Source organism: Loxodonta africana, chromosome 26, assembly GCF_030014295.1.
Source record: "Loxodonta africana isolate mLoxAfr1 chromosome 26, mLoxAfr1.hap2, whole genome shotgun sequence".
Classification (NCBI taxonomy): Eukaryota; Metazoa; Chordata; class Mammalia; order Proboscidea; family Elephantidae; genus Loxodonta; species Loxodonta africana.
In genome coordinates this window covers 17,612,272-17,632,841 of record NC_087367.1, presented here as the reverse complement: position 1 = coordinate 17,632,841, position 20,570 = coordinate 17,612,272, and the positions used below count along the sequence as shown (strand labels likewise).

General features: G+C 39.0%; 1 protein-coding gene across 1 annotated transcript in view; it reads left to right on the top strand.

Moving 5' to 3' along the window:
- Nucleotides 1-20,570, top strand: part of CAMKMT (calmodulin-lysine N-methyltransferase) — a 448,575-nt gene that overhangs the window by 354,193 nt on the left and 73,812 nt on the right. The window contains exons 4-6 of the mRNA XM_003416105.4: nucleotides 16,598-16,658; nucleotides 18,798-18,852; nucleotides 19,914-19,977. Coding sequence (XP_003416153.1) covers nucleotides 16,598-16,658; nucleotides 18,798-18,852; nucleotides 19,914-19,977 — 180 coding nt within the window. The remainder of the gene's footprint in view (nucleotides 1-16,597; nucleotides 16,659-18,797; nucleotides 18,853-19,913; nucleotides 19,978-20,570) is intronic.

Genomic DNA, 20,570 nt, shown 5'->3' with positions numbered 1-20,570 from the left:
GTGCCTTTGATGTTTTTCATTCTCCTTTGCTCCAGGTGGATTGAGAACAATTGATGCATCTTAGATGGCTGCTTGCTAGGGTTTAAGACTCTAGACGCCACTCTTCAAAGTGGGATGCAGAATGTTTTCTTAATAGATTTTATTATGCCAATTGACCTAGATGTCCCTTGAAACCATGGTCCCCAAACCCCCACCCCTGCTACGCTGGCCTTCGAAGTGTTCAGTTTATTCAGGAAACTTCTTTGTTTTTGGTTTAGTCCAGTTGTGGTGACTTCTCCTGTATTGTGTGTTATCTTTCCCTTCACCTAAAGTAGTTCTTGTCTACTATCTAATTAGTGAATACCCCTCTCCCCCCCTCCACTCTCATAACCATCAAAGAATATTTTCTTCTCTGTTTAAACTATTTCTCAAGTTCTTATAATAGTGGTCTCATACAATATTTGTCATTTTGCAACTAACTAATTTCACTCAGCATAATGCCTTCCAGATTCCTCCATGTTATGAGATGTTTCATGGATTCATCATTGTTCTGTATCGGTGCCTAGTATTCCACTGTGTGAATATATCCATTCATCTGTTGATGGGCACCTTGGTTGCTTCCATCTTTTTGCTATTGTAAACAGTGCTTCAAGGAACATGGGTGTGTATGTATCTGTTCGTGTAAAGGCTCTTATTTCTTTAGGCTATATTCCAAGGAGTGAGATTGCTGGATCCTATGGTAAGTCTATTTCTAGCTTTTTAAGGAAGTGCCAAATCAATTTTCAAAGTGGTTGTACCATTTTATATTCCCATCAGCAGTGTGTAAGTATTCCAGTCTCTCCAAGACCTCTCAAATATTTATTATTTTGTGTTTTTTGGATTAATGCCAGCCTTGTTGGAGTGAGAGGGAATCTCATTGTAGTTTTGATTTGGATTTCTCTAATGGCTAATGATCGTGAGCATTTCCTCACGTATCTGTTAGCTACCTGAACGTCTTCTTTAGTGAAGTACCTGTTCATATCCCTTGCCCATTTTTTAATTGGGTTATTTGTCTTTTTGTTGTTGAGTTTTTGCAGTATCACGTAGATTTTAGAGATCAGATGCTAATCGGAAATGTCATAGCTAAAAACTTTTTCCCGGTCTGTAAGTAATCTTTTCATTCTTTTGGTGAAGTCTTTGGATGAGCACAGGTGTTTGATTTTTAGGAGCTCCCAGTTATCCAGTTTCCCTCCTGGTGTTTGTGCGTTGTTATTAATGTTTTGTATACTGTTTATGCCATGTATTAGGGCCCTAGTGTTATCCCTATTTTGTCTTCCATGATCTTTATCATTTCAGATTTTACATTTAGGTCTTTGATCCATTTTGAGTTCATTTTTGTGCATGGTGTGAGGTATGGGTCTTGTTTCATTTTTTTGCAAATGGATATCCAGTTATGCCAGCACCATTTGTTAAAAAGAATGCCTTTTCCCCATTTAACAGACTTTGGGCCTTTGTCAAATATCAGCTGCTCATATGTGGTTGGATTTATATCTGGATTCTCAATTCTGTTTCATTGGTCTATGCCTCTGTTCTTGTACCAGTACCAGGGTGTTTTGACTACTGTGGCAGTATGATAGGTTCTAAAATCAGGTAGAGTGAGGCCTCCCACTTTTTTTCTTCTTTTTCAGTAATGCTTTACTTACCCGGGGCCTCTTTCCCTTCCATGTGAAGTTGGTGATTTGCTTCTCTGTCTCATTAAAAATGTCGTTGGAATTTGGATCAGAACTGCATTGTATCTATAGGTGGCTTTTGGTAGAATAGATGTTTTTACAATATTAAGTCTTCTATCCATGAGCAAGGTATGTTTTTCCACTTATGTAGATCTCTTTTGGTTTCTTGCAGTAATGTCTTGTAGTTTTCTTTGTATAGGTCTTTTACGTCTCTGGTAAGATTTATTCCTAAGTATTTTATCTTCTCGGGGAATAATGTAAATGGTATTGATTTGGTGACTTCCTCTTCAATGTTCTTTTTGTTGGTGTAGAGGAATCCAACTGATTTTTGTATGTTTATCTTGTATCCTGATACTCTGCTGAGCTCTTCTATTAGTTTCAGTAGTTTTCTTAAGGATTCTTTAGGGTTTTCTGTGTATAAGATCATGTCATCTGCAAATAGAGATACTTTTACTTCTTCCTTACCAATCTGGATGCCCTTTATTTCTTTATCTAGCCTAATTGCTCTGGCTAGGACCTCCAGCACAATGTTGATAAGAGTGGTGATAAAGGGCATCCTTGTCTGGCTCCCAGTCTCAAGAGGAATGCTTTCAGACTGTCTCCATTTTGGATGATGTTGGCTGTTGGCTTTGTATAAATGCCCTTTATTGTGTTGAAAGATGGCAACAGGTTTGGTTTTGGTTTTTTATTAACAGAAACTTAGTACCCTCTAAGCAATGAATCCACCTTTTCCCCTCCCACCCAACCCTGTTAAGCATTAATAAACTTTAGTCTCTGTATATTTGCCTATTTCATGTAAGTGGAATCATACAATATTTGTTTCTTTGTGATTGACTTATTTCACTCATCACATTTTCAAGGTCCATCCATGTTGTCGCATGTATCAGGACTTCACTTCTCTTTATGGATAAGTAATATTCCATTGTGTGTATATACCACATTTGGTTTATGCATTCATCTGTGGATGGACATTTAGGTTGTTTTCACCTTTTGCCTATTGTGCACATTATTGCAATGAACATTAGTGTACAAGTTTCTGTTTGGGTTCCTGCTTTCAGTTCTTGTGAGGATATACTCAGGATCAGGATTCCTGGGTTATCTGGTAGTTCTATGTTTAACTTTTTGAGGAACCACCACCAAACTGTTTTCCACAGTGGTTATACCATTTTGCATTCCCACCAGCAATGGATAAAGGTTCCAATTTCTCCACATCTTGCCAACTCCTGTTATTTTATTTTAAGCATAGCCATCCTAGTGGTGGTGAAATGAAGTCTTATTGTGGTTTTGATATGTAGCTCACTAATGACGTTGAGAATCTATTCATGTGCTTGTTGGCCATTTGTAGATCCTCTTTGGTGAAATGTCTCTTCAAGTCCTTTGCCCATTTTTTGACTAGGCTCTTTGTCTTTTTGCTATTTAGTTGTAGGAGTTCTTCATATATTATGAATATTAAATCCTTATCAGATATATGGTTCCAAAATTTTTCTTCTGTTTTGTAGATTGTCTCTTCACTTTGTTGATAAAGTCCTTTGATGCACAAAGGTTTTTAATCTTGATGTAGTCCAGTTTATCTGTTTTGTTTTTTGCTGCTTGTGTTTTTAGTGTGATATCTAAGAATCCATTGTCGAATAAAAAGTTTTAACCAATATAATTTCTTTAAAATGTCAAAGGCCTAAAGACAGCCAATGTTATAACTCCTGTTCAGAAACGCACCAATGTAATGATCTATAGCCATTGGATTTAGATTTGAAAGAGATTTTAGAGTTAGAAATCAATTGAAACTTTCCATTTATTCTTGAAGAACCCAAGTATGATTTGTCCAAAGTTCCAAAATTAGTTATTGGCAGAGTTAACAAACTAGAACTACCATAGTCTCATGGGACATCTCAGTCACCTGGTATATTTCACAAAGTTCACGATCTGCATCTTAGTGAAGTGAGTAGTGTCTGGGGTCTTAAAAGCTTGTGAGCAGCCATCTAAGATAAAATTATTGATCTCTACTCAACAGGAGTTAGAAGGTAACCAGAATGTCAGGGAAGAAAAAAATATATAAGCCTGATAGCCTACTCGAGACATGGCCTCATCCGCCCTGAGACTAGAAGAACTAGATGGTGCCCTGTTACCTCCACTGAGCTTTCTGACCACGATCACAATAGATGATCCCAGATGGAATTGGAGAAAAATGTAAAACAAAACTCAGATTCTTAAAAAAGGCCAGACTAATTGGACCAGTTGAGACTAGAGGACTCCCTGAGACCATCACCCAGAGATACTCTCTAAACCTTGAACTGAAACTATCCACTGTGGTAAACTTTTAATAAAATAGCAGAGTGGCACACAAAATAAAGGATATTACCTATAAAAATGGTGCTCTGTTAACAAACCATCTGTATGAGACCAGAAGGTCAACATTTACTCTAAAGCAAAGATGAGAAGATAAAGGAGCAGGGAGACTAGAGTACTAGAAACGGAAGAGCCAGAATACAATTAAAGAGAATGTTGACACATTGTGAAAAATGTAATTAATGTCATTGAGCAATTTCTGTAAACTTGAACAATTTGTCAAATGGGAACTTAACTTGTTGTGTAAACTTTCACCAAAAACACAATAAAATATTATTTTTAAAAAACAGAAAGGAAGAACTAGAACCTAGTTCTCTTGATTCCAGGACCAGCTACCAGGATTGGGGCATATACTGTAATGATTAAAAGACTAGGCTCTGGAAACAGAGTATGAGACTCAACTCCTGGCTATGCCACTTAAGGTCTCTGTGCTTCTGTGTACCTAGGTGCCCCTTCACTGGTCAGAATGATAGTACATATCTGATAGGGTTCTTTTAAGGATAAATGAGAAGCACAAAATCTGCCAAGTAGTAAGTGTTCAATAAGTAATGCTGATAATAATATTAATAAAAAAAAATAGCAACCAACAATAGAGTACTTACTAGGTATTCTTCTCATTCATGTAATCCTCACATCTATACTATGAGGTAGATAGTATTATTACTTCCAGATGAGAGAATTGCAGCAAGGAGAGGTTCAGTGACTTGCTAAGGCCACGAAGCTAATAAGTGTCAGAGCTGACTTCGAGTTCAAGTCCTCACCATCACGCAGTGCCATTAGAGCTGTGCAGCGACGGTGGTCACTGCACTGTATTCCTTTTTCTCAGTGATGCTTCAGCATCCTTCCTGGACTATCTCTGTTTCACACCTCTCAGTCAGTTGTTTTCGGAGTGTGGGCTCTAAAGCTGACCATCAGGCCCAAGGGCAGGGCTCTGTCCTCACATCAGGCAGAGCTGGGCTCCTTTCATCTTCCCCTTACCTTACAGTCATCAGATTATTAGGTATCCAAATTAAACTTTAAATTAAAAAAATCTTTAATGCATTTTTAATAAAATCACAACCATAAACTGACCATCTAGTAATCCTAGAAGAATTTGTTGGAAAAAGAGTCCATGAATGTTAAATTCCTGCTTGTTGAAAGACTTGGTTAATTTTTTGTACTCTTTCACCTCTCCTCCGTCCACGTTCTCATCAGCTGCTGTTCTCTTAGTGCATTTGACTTCTCCAGGAACAGGGGGAAAGCGATTCATTTGGACCCTTGTTTTTATAGTCTAGGGGAAGAAGTACATATAGCACCAAGATTAAGAACAAGGGCTCTAGAGTCAGATTTCTGTTGGTGTTGTTGTGTGCGGTCAAGTTGATTGGACTCATAGTGACCCCATGTGACAGAGTAGAACTGCCCCAGAGGGTCTCCTAGGCTGTAATCTTTAAGGGAGCAGATCAGCAGGTCTTCTCTCCCACAGAGCGGCTGGTGGGTTCCAACCGCTGACCTTTTGGTTAGCAGTCAAGCACATAGCTATTGTGCCGCCAGGGCTCCTTAGAACCAGATTACCTGAGTTCTAATCCCAGCTCTTCAATGAAATATCTGTGTGATTTGGGGAAGATTACTTAACCTCTATGCCTCAAATTCCTCATCTACCTCATAGCACCTGGGCAGCAGTCAGCATTCAATAAATGTTAGAAAGTCACAGAGCAAGCTTCTCCTTGTTCACTGTTCTGGGCTACGCAGCTATCTCCCTGTACCCTGATGTACCCTGATGTACCCGTGTTCTCTGTGATCTGAATCCACCAACGTGGGGTGGCCTGCACTTAATACACCAGCCTCACCTTATCTGTGGCTTCTCTTTCTGCGGTTTCCAGTTACCCATGGTCAACCACGGTTGGAAAATGTTAAATGAGTACGTAACGTGATGAAATCTCATGCCGTCCCATGCTATCATTCAAATAACGTTTGTTACAGTATATTTGTTATAAATGTTCTAATTTTATTATTAGTTATTGTTGTTAATCTCTTACTCTGCTTAATTTATAAATTAAACTTTATCATAGGTATGTGTCGGCAGTGGGTTTGGTTTTTGATGTGCGTATAGGACAAAAAAAAATTTTTTTTTCCTATAAAAAAAATTTTATTTTTATAGGACAAATTGTAGCATGTGTGTATATATCTATAGATATTTGTTGTTGTTAGGTGCCATCAAATCACTTCCAACTCATAGCGACCCCATGTACAACAGAATGAAACACTGCCCCATCCTGCATCATGCTCGTGATGGTTATTATACCTGAGCCCAAGTCACCATCAGCTCTCACCTAGATAATTGTATTAGCCTCCTACCTAATCTCCCCTGCCTCTTCTTGCTCCTTTTCCAACTATTCTGTTTGGAGTAGCCAGAATTATCTTCTAAAATGTAAATCTGATCATGCCACTGTGCTGCTTAAAACATTTATTTTAAAATATGTCACAGCCCTGGCAGCACAAAAGGCTAAGTGCTTGGCTACTAAGTGAAAAGTTGGTGGTTCGAACCCACCCAGAGGGGCCTTGGAGGAAAGACCTGGTGATCTGTTTCCAAAAGGTTACAGCCATGAAAACTCTATGGAGCACAGTTCTACTCTGAAAGACATGAGGGCCCCATGAGTCAGAACTGACTCAGTGGCAGCTGGTACCTGGTTATTTTAAAGCACAATTTAAAGTTCTTGACATGGCCTTTGTGCCTGAGGCACCTGGCCTCCAGCCACCCCTCCAGTCTCATCTGGTGCTACTCTCTTCCTCTCTCATTTATCTGCAGCTCCACTGGCCTTATTTCCATTCCTAAAACAGTAAGCTCTTCTCCTCTTCAAAGCTTTATTTCATGGGGTTCCCTTTCTGTGGACCACTCTTTCTACTTCTACCCTTCTTTCTCCTGCGCTTGGCTCCTCTTCTGGGTCTTAGCTTAAATACCATTTATGCAGTGAAGTGTTCCCTCATAGATGCCTCCTATCTTTCCTCAGTCAGGTCAGTTCCTCCATGATATCCTCTCATAAGTACCTTCTATTTTTCCTATATATCATTTATCAAAATTATAATTAGGCACATTATTTGGTAGTTATTTATTTAAAGTCTTCTTCCTCAACTAAAATGTTAGGGACCATGCTGTCTCATTCCCCGCTGATGCACAGGGCCTGAAACATAGTAGATGCACAATAAATATTTGTGGAGCATTCTGTAGTTCTCTTACGGATTTCACTTTAGGTCTGCATGTCAGTGACAAAGCAGAACGTGAGATGGGTTTAAAGAAAATGAGACAGACTGCAAGTACTGAAAATGGTCCAAGAGGATTACCTACCCATTCTAGCATGAGCAGCTTTTCATTTTAGAAACACCCAGCAATGCATTTCTTCTTCCAGAAGCTTCAACCACTTAGCTTGGAATATGCTGTTCTCTCCACTTGAGTCTTCTATCTGAGAGAGGCCTTAAGTCTGACTTCCGCATGATGGACACGCTCATTTAGCTTGAGGAGGGCAGAGAACGGTGCAGCTTGGGTGTGGTGTTACATGTGTTTTCATCATGGGCAAGTAAAAGCAATTAGGGCAAGAGAAGAACCAGCTGTTCTGCCTGCTGCATGCTGCCTGTTCAAAGGCTTAGGACTTTCCTCTAAGATAGAACTATGAGGAAGCAGAAAGCTCTCAGATGGAAGTGATCTAAAAAACCCTATGCTTAGCTTGAGACTCCCATCTCTTAACCCCCACAAATAGTCACTCAAGTTCAGGATTTACTTAGCCTTCAGGTCAATAATGAAAATGTTGTTTTCACGTTGGCCACAGAATGTGGCGTTAAAAATAATTCTAAACCAGCTACTTCACTAACAACAATAGCAAAAAAGTGGGTGCATACATTAAATAGATCACATTGCCAACTTTCCCCCTCGCTATTATAACATAGGAGTCCCTGGACGGTGTAAACAGTAAAGCACTTGACAACTAAGCAAAAGATTGTTGGTTCAAACCTACCTAGAGGCACCTTGGAAAAAAGCCCTGGTGATCTCTTTCCAAAAGGTCACCATCTTGAGAGCCCTATGGAGCAAGGTCCTACTCTGCACACATGAGGTCGCCATGAGTCGCAGTTGACTTGATGGCAACTGGTTTAGTTCTTTTATTGTAACATAAGCAGCTAGTTTTCCATATTTTAGCGTTGGCTAACTATGGTTTCCTGAAGTCTAGCAAGTTCAGTGGGCCCAGCTCTCACAGAAGCGTCTGTGCAGGGAACTAAGCCTTTGATTGAAAGAAAGCAGGATGAAACCACATACCCATAGAAACACAAGTAGAATATAGTATTCTTCTCTTTCTAAGTAGAATTCTTGTTTTGCTAATGCTTTTATGGAGGCCCAATGGATGGAGATCTTTTCTCCTATGAGATAAACACATTTGAATTATACAGAAGCAATAAGGAATAGGAAGCTATGTGTCTTGGAATGATTTGTCCCTTAATTCATGACATGTGTTTTAGAGAACAAGTTATCTAGAATAAACCATTGATTAAAATGCTTTGTGATGCTTCTTTTGGGCCAGTTATTTACTCTAAATGCCACTTCGGGCATTTTGCTCTGCCCCATCTGGTGATGGCAAGAATGTTCTAGAAATGCCTTTGACTGATTGATAAAGCCCTGCAATGTTATTAATGGAGCATAAAAATCTCAGGTCCTCACCATTAGTGTCTTTGGCTTGTATGTTCTTCTAAAAATATTTCTCATCATTTTTTTCAATGAGTTTCCCTCTTTTCCATGAAGCCCTGCTAGTTATTCTCTTTCTGAAGTGTGTACTGAAATCCTACCACTCAGAGCTTAAAGTATCCATGCTAAAATGTACTCTGTGCAAGGTAAGTATACTTACTGTATGTTTTGGATTCCAGAACTGCCCCATGAGCAGCTATTTTCAGAAGGCCGTACGTTTCTGGGTTTCAGGTAAAGATGGAGATTAAGCACATGTACTTAATTTAGTATCCACCACCAGCTACCATTGAGTCAGTTCCAACTCAGGGTGACCCCGTGTGTGTCAGAGTAGAACTGGGCTCCACAGGGTTTTCAATGACTGATTTTTCAGAAGCAGATCACCACGTCTTTCTTCTGAGGTGCCTCGGAGTGGACTGGAAGCTCCAAATTTTCTGTTAGCAGCTGAATGTGTTAACCGTTTGCACCATCCAAGGACTCCATCTAATTTAATACCCTCCAGAAACACCACTAACCCACTCTCTAACTGGGTGTTTTAAAGGCATAAACCCACAAGGATGAGAGACTGGGAGAGTATATAACATAACTTTGAAAGCAAGAAAGAAAATAAATGAGAAATCACTGACTTCACTGATGTAAGAAAGCTGAATTCCAAGCCAGCAGCTGGGAAAGTTGAGAACCAACCCAATTTATATTTCTGAAACCACAAAAGGCTTGGAAATTGGTGTCACCAGGTACTTTTAAAAGTAAGATTTAAAGGGGCTAACCTAAAGAGAATTAATTGGAAGTTGTTTTTTTGTTTAAGAAGCAGTTATATCCCCATTTCAGGCTACTCTCCTAATAGAAGATTGAAGATTTATTCTCTGGAGATGGTTACACTGGGGGTTTTTGAATTGGGGGACACTAGGCACAGTTGAAATCAGAGAGTGTACCAAAAGTAGGGGGGAAGGATTAAGTGAATATATGCAGACTGAATGCTGAGACACACTCCCCACCCCACACAATCCATTCCTAGCCTTCTTCACCTCCACTCAGCTTTTTATCTTCCTATAGTTACATTTAAGCAAACAAGGAATTATTAGATATCTGAGGAAAGCTGTTTAATGTGACAGATACCAAAACTCAAAAAAAAAAAAAGACTATGTAAAGAAAGGAAAATTTAAATCAAACTTTGATTAATATCCTCAAAGAATTTTTAAAAGATACTACATTCATGAAACAGGAATGGGATACTCTAAAAAATATTCAGAGAATCACCACCAACAAAAACAGCACAAATGAAAAGAACAGTGGAAGTATTGGGAGATAAAGTTGAGGAAATCTCCAAGACAACAGAAAGAAAGAAAAGTAATGATGAGAGAGATAGAAAGCAGGAGAGAAAAGATAAGAAAATTAGAGGGTGATTTCAGGAGATGCAACATCCAAATAATAAGAATTTTAGAGAAAGAGAAGAGAGAAAAATGGAAGGAAGGAAGTAGTCAGTGAAATAATTCAAGAAACTTCCCAAGAACTGAGGAACATGGAGTTTCCGTATTAAAATTACTCACTGAGTCATGCAAGGTCCCAAATATTTATCTCCCACACCCTCCTTCTCCAGAAGCTACTGGAGAATGTGCTGCACTAAAATAAGGGAGTAAACCAAGAAAGAGGAAGTTATAGGATTGTCTTGGATTGGATTATGTCCCCCCACAAAAATGTATGTATCAACTGGGCTGGGCCACGATTCCTGGTATTGTGTGATTTTCCTATATGTGATAAATCCTGCCTCTACGATGGTAATGAGGGAGGATGGGGGGCAATTGTGTTAGTGAGGCAGGACTCAACCTACAAGATTGGATTGTGTCTTGAGGCAATGTCTTGAGATATAAAAGAGAGAAGTGAGCAGAGAGACGGGGGACCTCATACGACCAAGAAGGCAGTGCTGGGAGCAGAATGCATCCTTTGGACCCGGGATCCCTGCATAGAGAAGCTCCTAGTCTGGGAAACATTGACGGGAAAGCCGACAGAGAGAGAAAGCCTTCCCCTGGAGCTGACACCCTGAATTTGGACTTTTAGCCTACTTTACTGTGAGGAAGGAAACCCTGGTGGCATAGTGGTTAAGTGCTACGGCTGCTAACCAAAGGGTCAGCAGTTTGAATCCACCAGGCGCTCCTTGGAAACTCTATGGGGCAGCTCTACTCTGTCCTATAGGGTCGCTATGAGTCGGAATTGACTCGACGGCTCGGGGTTTGGTTTTCTTTGGTTTACTGCGAGGAAATGAATTTCTCTTTGTTAAAGCCATCCAGTTGTGGTATTTCTGTTATAACAGCACTAGATGACTAAGACAAGGATGTAGGAAACAAGAGATTCAATATAGGAGAGGGGCAGAGGGAAGCCTGGGAAGGTAGTGGAAATTGATTCCAGGATATCACTGTGCACTAGGCATAGAGGGCCTTCAGTCTAGCTAAGCCAGGCCAGAAGGTACCAGAAGAAATGATGTGAATGAATGTCCCGAAAGGAGAATTATACAACATGGCAAAGTTTGGGATTTAATAAAAGCCTTAGCAAAAAGGGGGAAGGGGAAGACAATTATAAACTCCAGGGAAAACGAAAACTTATACACAGAAGAAAAAGAAATCATTGTTTATTGCATAACTCCGTTTTATTTCATGATCATCATCGATACAGTGATATTGATCTTACCAAAGTTACAATGTATCTGCCATAGGAAGATGGAGGGGAGAGGAGATAAGGAGTGTCATTCATAGGTGTGATGTGGAAAGGGAAGTAGAGAAAAAAGCACAAAATGTTTCTCTCCCGTAGTGGGTGTCAGGGTGTGAATAGATTTTGCCAAAAGCAGAAAAATCAAGAAGTAGCAATACAAACATATTATGTAGCAATATAGAGGTAATTACCAGAAGACTCAGCTAAGAGCTGAAAGCAAAAGGTCGTGTAAGGAAGGAGAAAGTAGGGAGCAGGGGCTGGTTTCTGCTGTGTCTTAACTGTCCCCGTAGAACTCAATGATTCTTTAAACTATGTGTACGTATAACTTCTTTGAAAATAAAAACTCAGTGGGAACCCCAGTGGCATAGTTTTTAAGAGCTACGGCTGCTAACCAAAAGGTCAGCAGTTCGAATCCGCCAGGCCCTCCTTGGAAACCATATGGGCAGTTCAGCTCTGTCCTATAGGGTCGCTATGAGTTGGAATTGACTGACGGCAATGGCTTTGTTGGTTTGTTTGTTTTTTATATTTCCGAAGTGAGATAACTTTTTAAAATTACAACTTTCTTGAGATATAACTCACATACCATATGATCCACCCAGTGGCTTGTAGTTTTGCAACCATCACCATAAACAATTTTAGAACATTTTCATGACCCCAAAAAGAAACTCCATACTCATTAGCAGTCACTTCTCATTTCCCCTCAACCTTCCCAGCCCTAGACAACCACCAGCCTACCTTCTGTCTTGATGGGTTCGCCTATTCTGGACATTTCAGATAAATGGAATCATACAATCCTTTGTGACTGGCTTCTTTCATTTAACATAATAATTTCAAGTTCCATCCATGTTGGGCATGTATCAGTATTTCATTTCTTTTTCCTGATAATTAATATTCCATTGCATTTTTCTTATCCATTCATCAGTTGATGAACACTGGGTTGTTTCTACTTTTTGACTACCATGAATAATGCTGCTAAGATCATTTGAATACAAGTTTTAGTGTGGACATATGTTTTTATATCTTTTAGATATATACCTAGGAATGGAATTGCTGAGTCATGTGGTAACTCTATGTTTAACTTTTTAAGAAACTTCCAGGGTGTTTTACAAAGTGGCCGTACCATTTTACTTCCCACCAGCAGTGCGTGAGGGTTCCAGTTTCTCCACATTCTCACCAACGTTTCTTATTATCTTTTGATTATGGCCATCCTACTGGGTATGGATTATACTTTAACATAAAGAAAACAAAAATCCTCACAACTTGACCAATAAGCAATATCGTCACAGAGGAAAAATTGAAGTTGTCAAGGATTTCATTTTACTTGGATCCACAATCAACGCCCATGGAAGCAGCAGTCAAAAAATCAAACGATGTATTGCATTGGACAAATCTGCTGCAAAAGACCTCTTTAAAGTGCTAAAAAGCAAAGATGTCACCTTGAGGACTGAGGTGTCCCTGACCCAAGCTATGGTATTTTCAATCACTATATATGCATGTGAAAGCTGGACAATGGATAAGGAAGACCGAAGAAGAATTGATGCCTTTAAATTACGGTGTTGGCAAAGAATATTGAATATACCACGCACTGCCAGAAAGGTGAGCAAATCTGTCTCGGAAGAAGTACAGCCAGAATGCTCCTTAGAAGCAGGGATGGCGAGACTTGTCTCACACACTCTGGACATGTTATCAGGAGAGACCTATCCCTTGAGAAGGACATCATGTTTGGTAGAGTAGGGGGTCAGTGAAAAAGAGGAAGACCTTCAACCAGAAGGATTGAAACAATGGCTGCAACAGTGAACTCGAATATGGCAACAATGTGAGGATGGCGCAAGGCCAGGCGGTGTTTCATTCTGTTGTACATAGGGTTGCTATGAGTTGGAACTGACTTGATGGCACCTAACAACAGCAACAACAGGGGTATGAAGTAATATTACGGTTTTGATTTGCATTGAAATAACTTTTTTTGAACTTAATACCCAGTGCAAAAATAAAATTGACAAAGCCCCATCTTTGAGGAAATGAACACTCTTACCGTGGTGTAGCTTGGTACAAATTTTATGGAGAAGTTTTGTAGTGTATATAAAAATGTAAAATTTGCTTATCCTTTAATCAGATATCCTATGTCTAGGTATTTGACCTAAGGAGAAAATATATGGGAAAAGATGTATCTTCATTGCACCACTCTTTACAACCTCATAATATCAAAAAATTAGAAACCAAAATATCTATTGTGGGGAACCTGGTTAAGTAAATTATGGTGCAAACATGGAATACTTAGGCAGTCATTAAAAATAATGATGGAGGTATATTTTTATTGTCATGCAAAGCTATTCACCACATACTGACTGGGGCAAAATCAGATTACACCTTCTCCATACTTATCAAGTATCTTGTTATCTGACTTTTCACATTTACAGTAGTAAAAAATCTACTATCTTGTGCTATCTACTGTTCTGTGCATTAACGATGTGAGTCTGGCAGTAATGAATGCTGAGGTGCAAGGTGAGTGTAATGCTGGCTTCGATGGTTAAGATTATGTGTCAAGTTGGCTGGGCCACGGTTCTCAGTGGTTTGGCAGTTATGTAATGATGTAATTTGGCAATTAGGTAACTATCCTCCATTTTGTGGTCTGCTGTGGCCATCGTCCATTTTCATATTAACACCGATTTCCCATAATGACCTGGTCTTTGGATCCTAACCATGTCGATAAGTAAGGAGAGGGTGTATTGAGTATTTGCATGATAAGATCCCATCTGTGTAAAATCCTTTATGCCTAGAAATATCTTTGTAATGATGTTGTCCAAAATGTTAACAGTAGCCTCTATCTTAGTGGTGGAATTTTAGGTAATTTTTTTTTTACTTCATTCTTTTAATTTTTTTTGTATTTAATTTATTTTAAAAAATCAACTTATGTAATTTTTTTGAGAAAATTATAGAATTCTTTTTAAGAGACAATGCATGTTGAGGTCACATTTTTGTACTTAACCAAGGCTTAAATTTTAGTAAAATACTCTTCCACGTTATTACTTTTCAAAACCTCAAAACCATCTACTAAAGCCGTAAAGACATTCATCATTATGGTGATTATATCCACTTGATGTAGAACACTGTGTTAGGCTCTTCCTTCAGGGAATTTATTAGGTACTTTAGTTTTTTTAGTTTTATAGAGTTCTTTTTGTGTGGAGGTATGCCAGGTATTCGGATTTTGGAGGCATGCCAAAGCTCATGGATAGGAGGAGGTCAAAATGGTTCTCCGTATGTTCTGGTTGCTGAGATAATTATTTTGGGCCCGTGTTTTCTCTCTTCAACTCTTCCATCTCCCTTTCAGGGGAACAAAAATAACAGTGATTGTCAACATCAAGAGTAACAGTTAATTTTCTTTTTGTTTGAGCTCGTTAGGAGTTAGGAATTAGGAATTATTCTAAACATATTGCATGTATATTATTAATTTAATACTCACAATAATTTTGTGAGATTGATACTATTATCATATTTTACAGATGAGGAGCCTGAGGTACAGAGAGGTTAAATAACCTAAGATCACTCAGCTAGGGAACGGCAGAGCTGGGACTGGAGCCCAATAAGCCTAAATCAAAGTACCTCTGGTTCACTGCCTCCCTGACTTTCCTTCTGAATCTAATTCCAAACCTTTCTTGCTGGTTTTTCTTGTTTTTTCCCCAAGCTGTCATTTCTACCAGAAATGCCACAAAGGTTGGGGTAATGAGTACACCTGATTAGACTTCTCTGTAGGAAACATTCAATGAAGTAAACTCTGCTTATTCATGTATCTACCGGTGGAATCTCGGGATTTTACTTACCATTTTAACATCTTCTTCTCTGAAATGTTTGGTTTTTCTATTCCTTGAAGTTGAAAATGCATCTTTCGGGGGCGTGGGGGGCAGGTAATAAACCTTTCAGGTGTTTTTACACCAAGACCCATCGGCAGAATGCTTAGTGCTAAGGCCGAGAACATTTGTTGCTCTTTCTCAGGAATGCATGATATTCTCAACCTTGACCAGTGGAGACTGCCTGGTGGGCTGATCTTTTGGTCTGACCACTTGGGAAAAACATCGTTTTTATAACCCTAGTTTATGCAGCGCCCTGGTGGAGCCGTGGTTAAGCACTTGACTGCTAACGGAAATGTCAGCAGTTGGAACCCACCAGCCACTCTGCAAGAGAAAGATGTGGCTGTCTGCTCCCATAATGATGACTGCCTTGGAAACCCTGTGGGGCAGTTCTACTCTGTGCTGTAGGGTCACTATGAGTCCGAATCGACTTTACAGCAACAGGTTTTGTTTTGTTTTTGGTTTTTGGTATAGTTTATTCTGATTATAGGCGTAATACATGATCATTGTACAAGTTTTGGAAAACATAAAAAGGCATAAACAAAAAAATTAAAAGCACTCATAATCCTACCATCTCGTGATAATCTCTAGAAACTACAGTTTCCAAATAGGTTTGTCTTCTCCTTAAGCAATTCATATCCATTCATGAAGACCATGTAAATGTTCTAAATAGATGAGTTGTGGGTGACAAGTTTAAAAAATGCCCCTTCGTGGAATTTCATGCACTAGGATTATTGTGAAAGTCAAAGATGTGCCAAAGTTGATGAAATTAAAATTTCTTGATTTTATGCTTCAATTTGACTTTTTTTGTTGAAGAAAGGAAATAGTTTTGCATATTAAAAACATTAGTATGGATTCAACCCAAAAGGCATTACGTTAGTGGTTTTATTTGTTTCTGCAAGTGATTTTTTTTTTCATTTAGTTTTACCTAACATGGGCTGAATACATAGTAGGTCTTCATCTGGTGCCTAGTAATTGGCTGAAAAGGTTCATATACTGCAAGATTAAGATCTACCTGAAATATTATTCGAGCTTAACTTTTGGTATTTGTAATTTTGGTTGTCATGGTTTTTGCTGTGATTGAAATTCAGTAAAATTTAGTTAGGATCGCTTAGGATTTTCCTGGGGAAAAAGGGTTATACATCTCTCGAGTATAAAACAACAGCGACAGGAGAAATGGAGATGGTATGAAATATAAGAAGTAATGTGAAGTTTGTTTCAAGTTGAATTACCTTGAACTCAATATTATTTTTACAAGCCATTTCTTAAGAGAAGGACTTCTATAATCAAAAGGTCGATCCTCTTGTATTTTCTAGGCATCTGGCCGTCTGAAGAAGTCTTAGCTTACTATACCCTCAAGCACAAGGATATATTCAGGTACAGAGCTACATTTAAAAATACTTTTTAACCCATTATGAGTATTGTGTCTGCAGATTAAAGAGCCCTGTGATTGCGTTCAGAAACCCTGGTGGCATAGTGGTTAAGTGCTACGGCTACTAACCAAAGGGTCGCAGTTCAAATCCACCAGGCGCTCCTTGGAAATTCTATGGGGCGGTTCTACTCTGTCCTATAGGGTCACTATGAGTCAGAATCGACTCGACGGCACTGGGTTTGGTTTTGTTTTGGTTTATGATTGCATTCTTCAAATTAAGTTGTTTAAAAAAAAAAAAGAAGAAGAAGGATGGAGGAAAAGAAAGAAGAAAATGTTCACAGTGCAAACATGTTGCTTCTGAAAAAGAAATCTGAATTGCCTTTGGGTACTAATATTGCACGGCAAGCTTTTTGCTATATGTCAAAGGCTTTTGATTTCCACTCAAGGCATTTTGTTTCCCTTTGATTTGGGGGAAACAAAAGTGAAGCTCCAATCAATCCTTACTGATTGTGAAGGTAAAAAAAAAAACAATAAAGATGTTCTTTAAACTTCTGCTAGCAAAGTCACTACAAAATATTTGATAAACAAATACCCCACAGCTATTATTTAAAGGTGCCATCCCACCCCTGGTTTTAAAGGTATGTTTATGTACCTAACAACTTGTATTTATAAAATATAAATTACTATTACAGATTCATGCTACAGAAATAAATGTTTTCAACTGTTAGTGTGCATTATAGATCAAGCCCCTGAATGGAATTTAGGGGGAAAAAAGAAACTCCTTTTTTATTTGAAAACTCTCAAGATGTTTGGTAGACCCAGAAAATACAGGTTTTTTATTTTAATTCTCATTTTATAAAAGTCATCCAATGTATAAAAAAATGTATACCTCCTGAATAACCTCCTGAATAGCGCATTATAATTCCAGATGAGCCATTAAGGGCCATGGTGTGTGTTTTAACAATAGGTATTTAAAGTTGGGTCAATAGTAATGTATAATAATATGTATTTTTTGAAGCTCCACGGGTCCATATTTACCAACCAGTCTATAATTGTTATGAATAACTAAATACTTATTAAGTGCATTTCAAAATATGAATATCCTTGCTTGGCTTCTGCCCCGCACTCCCCCTCACCCTTTTTTTTTTTAGTCCTGCTTTTTTCTCCTCCTGAGAGAAGAAACTTCCCAAACTTGGAATAAGAAACAACCTTCAGAGCCTAAGCATATAAAATAAGAACAGAGCAATTTTGAATTTAGGCTGCAGACCTGCCCTGGAAGGCTGGCGTTTGCTCGTCTCACCGGGCTTCAGCTTGGCTGGAGCTCCAGTCAGTGAGCTGTGGGCCAGGGTGAGAACGCCCCACGTTGAGGGCTGATATTCAGGCACAAAGGGGAAGGTAAGCGCAGAGTGCCACGCCAGACTGTCAGCCTTCACTCTGAGCCGCTTTACTTTTGAGAGGCGAAGTCAGAGCCCAGTCATTACGTTAGCCTGGGTTTGCTGGCTTAACCATATCCTGCGCCTGCCTTGTTTATTCACTGTGTTGTATTGGGGTCAATTGTGATTTAAGTGTTAATTGCTAAATGCTCTTTGCTGTGATTGTGCTTTGTGAACATGTTTCAGCTTTCCAAAATGCTTAAGTTTGTTTTAGAATTAAAAAAAAAAAATTCAAGATTGCATTTATTTGCATGTGTGTGTTGTGCGTATGTGACTATAATATAGCTATATACACACTCATATATATTCTTCATTTACTTGTCTAACTGTTTTTGAAGGAATGAATGTGGATTAACACTGTTATCCTCCCTAACAATTATCTTTCGCTACTCTAGCTAGTTTAGTTCTAAAAGACAGCGCCATTGACAAGGGAAAAAAAGGGAACCTTCTCAGATTTTTCAGCTCAGTGGTAGTAATGTTGCAGTGAACACTAATGAGGGAACCCCCACTGGTTTGCCTGCTTTGTGACTTTTCTATTTCATAATTATTTTTAAAACGCAAAACGACATGAGGTAGCCTAGTCGTGTCCCTACAACTTCCTGGTAGCGCCGTTCTTACTGCAGATGGCAGTTTGTTCTTGTAACATAGATATCTCTCTGACCATTTTCATCTAATTTGTATGGGTTCTATCATTTCTTTTCTCTCTTTCAGAGACCTTGCTGTGTGTGAGCTAGGGGGTGGCATGACATGCTTGGCTGGGCTCATGGTAGGTCTTTTCTCAATTCCAATCCCATTCAGAGGGAGGAACAAAAGGAAAAACGTTCCAGGGCCTCCAACTGCTGGGTCAGAGAACCGTCAACAGCATCAGCTGCGGTCAAGCTGCCGGGTCTTCAGAGACCTTCTAGATTGACTTACTTTCGGATCATATTGATTTTATGGTTGCCTCGATGAGCAGAAACATTTTACCTCAGTGTAGTCAATATCGCTTGTTGTGACATTCCAGGCCTCGCACAGTCTTTCTTTGCCTTAGCAAAAGCTTTTTTTTTTTCAGATTATAGTCCCATTTGCTAAGATACAGGAATAGCCTGGCGAATCACAGTTGGAGCACCATGATATAGCTGCTAATGTTTTGCCTGCATTATTACACCAACAAACATGATCCAGAGCGCTCAGTAATTAGATTCTTTTGAATTAGATTGGCCATTCAGGAACGTCGTTCCCCATTCTCTGGGTTCTGAGTCATGTATTCAGGAGATATTATGTAGCAGCACAGTGCATTAGACAAGTTTTTATGTCTCTACAAATAAAAGCATATTGTTACACTGATTGGCATTTGACAAACCTGTCGCTCTTATACAATGTGTCGAGGTTACAGCCCAATGTGCGAGCATGTCAAAGCTCACAAAAAAATTACCCTCACAAAGCCATCTGCCTGCAATGCAAAGTTATATGAAGGGCATCAGGCAGTCAGACAGAAGCAAGCTGAAAGGCAGAGTGACAGCCTTGTATGATGGCTCTACTAGATAAACAGAAGCCCACAAATGAAAGCCTCTCAGAATACCATCATCCGCTGTCACAATGCAATTACCGAACAGAATGATAGCAAGATAGAGGCTCCCGCAAATGGAATGATAAAAGTATTGACTGATTTGATTGAATGATTAAAATAATGCAGACATAAAATGAAAAAAGATTGAAGATTGTTACAGAGAAATAGGTGAGGAAGCATGATACTGAAGGCTTGTCACTCCTGTCTTCACTTCCACACAGACAAGCATATTTGCTCATTGTTTGCTGTGCTCTCCCTCTCTCTCTTTTTTTTTTCAGGTTGCTATTTCTGCAGATGTCAAAGAAGTTCTGTTAACTGATGGGAATGAAAAGGCCATCAGAAGTATCCTTATTCAGATAGAAAATGGGTTTGTTGTGCTCATTCCTTTTTCCTGGCTGAGTAACAATTGATATAAAGAAAGACAGCATGGGGTATTAAAAAAGAGTTTCCCCCTCACCATAAGTAATTAAGAAGAAGTAGAAATATATGGAATTCGTTGCATAAAACTACATTTTTTTTTCCCTAGTCAATTCTCATTAAAGGGGCCTACGTTTTGTGGGCCACGCAAGGCATAAGAAATTATTTCAGTCATCATTTTCATGCATTGCAATTTGTTGGTATAAAATAAATGGTTTAATATGTATTGTATTGGATAATGCTTGCAAAAACTAACTTCCGGCTTGGTTTCCCATATTATCTGTTATGCATGTGATATTGTATCTACCAGGTAGTGTTGTAGGTACTTGAATGGCTACATCCCCCACTGGAAACAGCTATCTGTTTTTCATATTTCTTTTCATTTAGGATTATAAAACCTATCCCCCCCCCCTTTGTGATTACAGTTCAGTCTCGACCCCATTATGTTCGATTATGCTTTACTAAGATATACGCAGAGATCATGGAAATGGAACTGTGAATAAGAACCGAAGGCCATC